Source organism: Rhinopithecus bieti, unplaced genomic scaffold (assembly GCF_001698545.2).
Source record: "Rhinopithecus bieti isolate Rb0 unplaced genomic scaffold, ASM169854v2 scaffold_63861, whole genome shotgun sequence".
NCBI lineage: Eukaryota > Metazoa > Chordata > Mammalia > Primates > Cercopithecidae > Rhinopithecus > Rhinopithecus bieti.
Genome location: NW_016824162.1, coordinates 84090 through 92149, shown reverse-complemented (window position 1 = coordinate 92149; position 8060 = coordinate 84090). Strand labels below are relative to the sequence as shown.

The window sequence follows — 8060 nt, the reverse complement described above, 5'->3', positions numbered from 1 at the left end:
CGGTGAGGATCCAACAAGGTCCGAGAATGGGTCCACAGGCTTGGCGTGGGTGTGATGGATCCAGGCGACGATACCTTCTACTTTGAGGGCTGTAGGCGTAGTCAGGATCACCTGGAATGGTCCTTTCCACCGGGGTTCTAGGGTCTCCTGTTGGTGACGCTTGACGAGGACCCAGTCTCCTGGTTTATATTGATGTGGAATGGGTGGAGGCCTTCATATAGTTCTTTTAATTTGGGCCAAAATTCTTCATTAACTTTCTGTAGGGCCTGTAAGGAAAACAAAAGTTCAAGACCATTATCTGTGTCAGCTTTGAGGAGGTTGTCTTTTAGGTTGGGGATAATAGGGGGTGGTTTGCCAAACATTATTTCATAAGGGGTAAGTCCTAGTTTATAGGGAGAGTTACGTGCCCTGTACAGAGCGTAGGGGAGGAGGACTACCCAGTTAGCGCCAGTCTCCATGGTCAATTTAGTTAGGGTCTCTTTTAACGTTTTATTTATTCTTTCTACCTGTCCTGAGCTTTGGGGTCGATAGGCACAATGTAGTTTCCAATTAGCCCCAAGGATGGAAGCCAGTTCCTGACTTACCTTTGCAACGAAGGCCGGCCCGTTATCCGACCCTATCATGACTGGAAAGCCGTACCTGGGCAGGATCTCTTCTAGGATCTTTTTGGTTACAATCTGTGCAGTTTCTTTTTTTGTCGGGAAAGCTTCCGCCCATCCTGAAAAGGTATCTATAAAAACTAGTAAGTATTTGTATCCATACTTTCCTGGTTTTATTTCAGTAAAGTCAATTTCCCAATATATCCCAGGTCTATCTCCCCTTTGTCTCTTTCCCGCGGTGTGGGTCCCGTGTCCGGCGTTATTGAGTTGGCACACTACACAGTTCTTAACCGTGGCGTCTATTTTTTCAGAGGCATTTTTGATTTTTAGTCCAGTATGTTGAATTAAATCTAGCATCCGTCGCGTGCCTAGATGAGTGCTTCGATGGATGTGTTCTATTACCCGCTGCCCTAGCTTTTCTGGGAGGATAGTATTGTTGTTAGAGTCTTTCCACCACAGATTACTGACCTGTGTTCCGGGGAGCTTACTTATCCACTGGAGGTCGTCCTCTGAGTAGTCTGGGTGAGACGGCAATTCTCTGGGGCCGGGGTCGGGCAGCTGGAGGGTCAGTAGCCGAGGAGTGATTTTGGCCACTTCTTTTGCAGTCTGATCAGCCAGGTTGTTACCTCGGGCGACCGGGTTAGTGGCCTTCTGATGTCCCGGACAGTGGACGATAGCCAGCTTTTTGGGTTCCCAAAGGGCAGCCAGAAGATTTAAGATTTCTTCTTTGTTTTTAATGTCTTTTCCTTCAGCTGTGAGAAGCCCCCTCTCTTTGTATATAGCACCGTGGATGTGGGCGGTGGCAAAGGCGTATCGGCTGTCAGTATATACTGTCAGTTTACGGCCCTTGCCCAGTTTTAGGGCTTGTGCCAAGGCAATTAACTCAGCTCTCTGAGCCGATGTTCCTGGAGGTAATGGCTCGGCCCAAATTATTTCAGTCTCTGAGGTTACTGCCGCCCCTGCATACCTCTGTCCTTGGTGAACGAAGCTGCTCCCGTCAGTGAACCAGGTGAGGTCTGTATCTGGCAGCGGCCGGTCCTGGAGGTCTTCTCTGACTCCATGTACCTGGGCTAGTATTTCAGTGCAGTTGTGGAGCGGCTTACTTAGGTCTGGGTCTGGCAGTAACGATGCTGGGTTTAGGGCCGTCGGGGGTTTGAATGTTATTCTGAGGGGGTTCAGCAACAGCCCCTGGTAATGGGTAAGCCGAGCATTACTGAGCCATCGGTCAGGGGGCTGTCTAAGGATGCCTTCGACAGCGTGGGGGGTGGTGACTTGTAATTCTTGGCCCATGGCCAGTTTATCAGCATCTTTGACCATCAGGGCTGTTGCTGCAATCATCCGGAGGCAAGGAGGCCATCCTGCAGCCACCGGGTCCAGTCTCTTTGAGAGGTATGCAACTGGCCTGCGCCACGGACCCAAATTTTGAGTTAGAACTGCTTTTGCTATGCCCCGGCTTTCGTCTACGTATAAGTGAAAAGGCTTAGAGACATCCGGAAGACCCAGTGCAGGGGCTGAGAGCAGAGCAGTTTTAATTTGCTGGAAAGCCAGCTCAGCCTCTTCAGTCCAATTGAAGGGCTGTTGCTCTTTGGTAGCCTGATAGAGGGGTTTTGCCAGTTCAGCGAAGCCAGGTATCCAAAGCCTGCAGAACCCTGCAGATCCCAGGAACTCTCTTACCTGTCGTGTTGACTGTGGTCTTGGGATCTGTAGGACAGTTTCTTTTCGGGCATTTGTTAGCCAACGCTGTCCCCCTCTCAGTAGATATCCCAAATAGGTTACTTCTGGCTTGCAGATTTGGGCCTTTTTAGCTGAGGCTCGATAACCTAGGTTTCCCAGGGTTTTTAGGAGGTCTTTGGTTCCTTGGATGCAAGCCTCTGGGGACTTTGCCGCTATTAAGAGATCATCAACATACTGCAAGAGAGTTATACTGGGGTGTTGGCGCCGGTACTCACCCAAGTCTTCGTGTAGGGCTTCATCAAACAGAGTTGGGGAGTTCTTGAATCCTTGTGGCAATCTGGTCCATGTCAGTTGGCCATTTATGCCCCTTTCAGAGTCTGTCCACTCGAAGGCAAAAATTTCTTGGCTTTTAGGGGCTAAAGGCAGGCTGAAAAAGGCATCTTTTAGGTCTAGAACAGTATACCATTGATTTACAGGGCTCAAAGTGCTCAGGAGGGTGTATGGGTTTGGCACCGTCGGGTGTATATCTATTACCCTTTTGTTGACCTCTCTTAAGTCTTGTACCGGCCTGTATTCTTTACTGTTAGGTTTTCGTATTGGTAACAGCGGAGTGTTTCATGGTGAGTGGCAGGGGCGCAGGACTCCATGATCTAGGAGTCGGCGTATGTGTGGCATAATCCCCTCTCTGGCTTCTAGGGCCATTGGGTATTGGCGCACCCGAACAGGGTCCATCCCGGGCTTAAGCTCAACAAAAATGGCGGGACGGTGTTTTGCTAGCCCTAGACCTCCTGTTTCCGCCCAGGCCTCTGGGAAATTTTGGAGCCAGGAGTCCATATTTTGGTTAGGAGGTGTCAACTCCTGATGAAGCCGATATTCCTCCTCTAGAGTCACAGTAAGGACAGATAGTGGCTTATTTTGGGAGTCAGTCACTTTGGGCCCTTCCAGTTGAAAGTGGATCTGGGCCCCCATTTTTGTTAACAGATCTCTTCCCAACAGAGGACAAGGGCTTTCAGGGATGACCAGGAAGGTGTGGGACACTTTCCCGGTTCCCAAGTCCACCGTTCTCTGAGTTGTCCACGGATATTTCTTGACTCCTGTGGCCCCTTGAACCCAGGAGGAGTTGGAAGATAACTTTCCATAGGGCTTGACTAGGACCGAATGTTGTGCCCCAGTATCGACCAGGAACTGGACTGGGGACCCCTCCACTTGTAAAGTTACCCTAGGTTCGGGGAGGGGGTCCGAACCCCGTCTTCCCTATTCCGTATCTTGAGTAACCAATATCGGCATGGGTTTGGGCTGCCATTGTCCTTGGCCCGGCTGGCGCTGTTTCTTTTTGGGGCAGTCTTTAATCCAGTGGCCAATTTCTTTACAGTAAGCACACTGATCTTTGTTTAGGTTGCGTCTAGGGGCACGCATGGATTGGGTACCGTCCGGCGGAGGTTGTTCCTTTTGGACGACTGCCGCTAGGACCTTGGTCATTTTTTCGGTGGCCCTAATTTGTCTTTCCTCTGGAGCATCCCTGTTGTTATAAACCCTCTGCGCTATGCGAAGAAGGTCTTGGACCTGTTTTCCTTCCAAATCTTCTAATTTTTGTAATTTTTTCTTAATATCTGGGGCCGCCTGATTGACAAAGGACATAACAACTGCTGCCTGATTCTCGGGGGCTTCTGGATCTATAGGTGTATATTGTCTAAAGGCTTCCATTAGTCTTTCTAGATAAACAGCGGGACTTTCTGTTTTTCCCTGTAAAACAGAGTATACCTTAGCCAAATTAGTGGGCTTGCGAGCTGCAGCCCGGAGACCCGCCATTAGAGTCTGGCGATAAACGAGTAGTTTTCCCCTACCTTCTGCTGTATTGTAGTCCCACGTGGGCCTGGTCAGGGGAAATGCTGCATTAATGAGGTCAGGGTTTGCAGTCGGTTGACCGTCATCTCCGGGAACCAGCTTTCTAGCTTCTACCTGTATTCTTTCTCATTCCTCCGTTGTGAACAGAATTCAGAGGAGCTGTTGGCAGTCATCCCAGGTGGGCTGATGAGTGAACATGACACTGTCTAGAAGGGCTGTTAGGTCTTTGGGGTTGTCAGAGAACCGGGCATTCTGGGTTTTCCAGTTGTACAGGTCACTGGTAGAGAATGGCCAATACTGGAGTCTAGGGTTACCCGTGTCATTGGGGGGTCCTACTTCCCTTAAGGGGAGCGCTACAGTGGAGTCGGAACCTCGCGGAGTTCCCTCACGTTGGGTACGCCCTTGCGTTTGTCCCGCAGGCCCTCCCGAACTATGCTCACTTTCAGTTTCCCCCAACGCAGCAGCCGCTTCTCGACCCTCATGGCTTTCTGGGGGTGCGACAGGTGGGACTTGGGGCCGGGGTCCAGGGGGATGATAAGGCGGGGGTTCCAGGGATATGGGGTCTTGGCTATCAGGCAGTACAGGGGGCAAGGGGGCAGTTGGGGTTTTTGGTTTTTGGGTGGTCCCAGCCGGCCGCGCGACTAAGGTTTTACAAGGTTCAGAAGTCAACAGAAAGGGAGCTAGCCACGGGGGCGGATTTTCCACGAGATCTTGCCATACCAAAATGTAGGGGATTTGGTCTGGATGTCCCATATGGCCCGGCAGGAAAACTCTTGATTTTACCTTAAGGATGATGGGGAGACAAAAAGTTCCCTCGGCTGGCCAGCCAATGCCGAAGGTGGGCCACTCAGAGCGGCAGAGGGTTATTAATTTTCCCTTTTTAAGTTCTACACTGAGATCATGTCCTCTTGCTCTTACATCTCTAAAATTATTGACAAGGAGAGAAAGTGACGTGGTCTGAGAGTTGCCCATTTCAAGGAATTCCTGTTGGTAAAAGATGGGTGGTGAAGGATGTTAGTGTCTGGTCTGGAACTGGCTCCGAAACGGCTCCTGTAAATCAAGATAAATTAGAAGGAGGCACACAACAGAGAACAACCAGCAAATAAGATAATTTTGATCGCTAGTGCGCCTCGGGCATAGTACCTGATCAGATTCAGATGGGCCACGGAATACAGAGCCCCAGATGAGTACCGGAGGATGTTTCCCACCGGCCTCTACTGACTGTCCTATAGCGCGTCCGCCAGGACTAGATCAGTCTCAAATACAGACCCCGCGGGATTGTTCAGAGGCAGACAGACAACATACAGACTGAGCCGGCTTACTTACTTTTGCGATGACCCGTTGGCCTGGGGTCTGGTGGGCTTGGGGCAATCCCGGACGAGCCCCCAAATGTTATGCCCAGACCCACGATGTCCCAAAAGCAACCACCAGAGACCAGAGTCAAAGCCAAGCAGCAGGGTTCGCTTTATTTCGAGTTCGAACTCGGTTCTCTCCAGCTAGGCACTAGTTCCCAGGGAAAGACCCCGAGCTCGGGGTTTCAGCCGTTTTTATAGTCCGGAACAAACAAGTTACAGAGAATCTGGGGAATTTTACAGTTGTAAGTTTACAACTGGCTGACATTTAAAGTTATACATTAGTCAGTTGTTCATTGGTTCCCGCCCTTCGGCCATATCATAAACGGCCATTCCCGCCCTTTGGCAAAACCACAAACGGCCGTGACGCATTTAGGGACTTTCCACATAACCTTGTTGCTTCAGCATTGGGGGGCGGGGGGGAGGTTTCTTGCCGCCTCTGATTTCCAGTACTTTTCCACTTAGCATTTTTAGTTTTTCTCTTTCTATCACACTGGGACCCAGTCAGTAGCACACAGAAGCCTTGTGCTCCAAAATCAAAGATCCTGACTAACCTGGAAAGGGCTGCTAGCTGTCCAGCCCAGCTCCATGCTAGAATGCAGATGGGCTGGCTAAAGTTTATGCAGTCCCAGGGTTGAAGCCACATGCAGAGAACGAGGCTTCAGAAACCTGGGAGGCGAGTCGCCCTTTCAGAGGACGCTGTGTGTCTGTCACAAAGGGCCCAGGCTGCCTGTATGCAGGCTGCCTTAGCATGCAAGGAAAAGAGACTTCTACTTTCTTTAAGCTATTGCTAGTTGAAATCTTTCTATTAGCTGCAGTTACTCCTCTGTTGCCATCTTGTCCTTGCTCAAAGATACTGCAGAAAACTACACTCCCTCCACCACCCAGGAGCCCCATTCTGAGTGGTGACATGTATACTCAATTCCCTGACCTCACATGCACCACTCATGTCATCTCCATTCCACATGACAACCCCCAAAGGCCATGAGGCCGGGTGCTTGGGAACCGAGGTGCACCTGGCCTTCCTGGAGGTGCAGTGGTCACATGCAAAGTCCTGTGGCAGACAAGGAGAGGCTGCGTACGGCCTTGGAGGCCCTGCAGTGCGTCCACCCCATCCGTGGACACCTCCTCCTGCCAATCCTGCACCTGTAACCTGTGCTCTCAGCACACTGTGCGCTTGTACTTCCCTGCGTTCTGCCGGTTCTCTGATGCGTCTGAGCCTTTGACATACAATACAGCTTCTTCTGATAGGAACATCCTCTATTCCACCTTTTCACCTGTGCCACCTATTCTATTCTTAAGGTTTCTGCTTAAATATCATCTCTCCCAAAGAGCCTTCCCTGACCTCGGAAGATGGGTTAGATGGCACTCTGGTGCGTGAATATTTTCACTTCGTCTTTCTCCATCACAGCATCCACCACATCATATCACCATCACTCGCTGATTGGTCCATGTGGACTATGGAGCAAGGACAGTATATCCCCGGAACCTAATACAATAACTGAAATATAGTATGACTTCAATAACTAATTGATCAATGGGTCAATGGCAAACTTTATGAAGTCACACGATCATGACTTATCCCAGTGATGTGATATTGGAGAGCCCGTAACACTTCTAATTTCTCAAAGTTGCAACTATTGCTAGCTTTTGTGAGACCACCCAGACTCTCACTGAGCCCAGCTGCAGCACTGTTTCATAGCAATGGATTCACTGGACCATATCCTGAAGTAGGGGTGAGACTGGAAATGGGAAAGCTTTCCCATGAGCCATTGATTTCGTTAATCGCATCCTCACTACTTCCATCATCCACTAGAACAAGAAAGTCAAGTTATCTGTGCTGCTGTCTCCAATTCAAGCTGGGAAGAAAAAGGAGTAAGTGTTTCACATCATAAAGAGAAACAAAGGAAAAATAACGATGCTTTAAAAGAGGTTGACGATTTCAACACCTCCAATCCACTCTCATTCACTCAGTACTTTACTTAGTAAAGTAAAACAAAAAATGTACCATTAAAGAAGCACACAAAACATTTGCATTTGAATGAGTAAAATTCCAAAACCCCGGTAATGTAAAGCAGCAGCTGTGGTGTGGGAGAAAAGAAGTTTTGGACTAGATGTAGGCCTGGCTCTGGCTTCCAGTAGCTCGGTGACTTTTCCAACTCAGCCAGTCTGGACTTGGGTTTCCTCTTTAGTACACGAAATGTTGAACTAAATAAACGACCTCTAATAGCCCCAGCCAAGTTTCTCTCTTATCATTGTGTGCAATTATCTCCCCCAAACAGTCCACACCCAGGAGAGCATAGAGGTTAGGGAGTGGCACCCGCAGGGAAGGATTATGCAGCTATACTTTCCCCAGTGCCTCCCTTACATTATCAATAGTGGTGGAAATGCTTTCAAACCTAGAAGTCCCTGGGCATAGGTGAGAGGTGAGTCTTAGAATATTATTTTTTAATTTTTCAATTTTTTTTTTTCCCTGAGACGGAGTCTCGCTCTGTCGTCCAGGCTGCAGTGCAGTGGTATGATCTCGGCTCACTGCAACTTTCGCCTCCTGGGTTCAAGCAATTCTCCTGCCTCAGCTTCCTGAGCAGCT

The 8060-nt window shown here is 49.4% G+C and overlaps 1 protein-coding gene across 1 annotated transcript; it reads right to left on the bottom strand.

Moving 5' to 3' along the window:
• Nucleotides 1-50: 50 nt before the first annotated feature.
• Nucleotides 51-2888, bottom strand: LOC108522041 (uncharacterized). Its single transcript, XM_017862142.1, has 2 exons — nt 585-2888; nt 51-266 (listed from the first exon to the last, which is right to left on the bottom strand). Exons 1-2 carry the CDS (start codon nt 1935-1937, stop codon nt 138-140), a joined length of 1482 nt encoding a protein of 493 aa, XP_017717631.1. The 5' UTR covers nt 1938-2888; the 3' UTR covers nt 51-137.
• Nucleotides 2889-8060: the final 5172 nt, after the last annotated feature.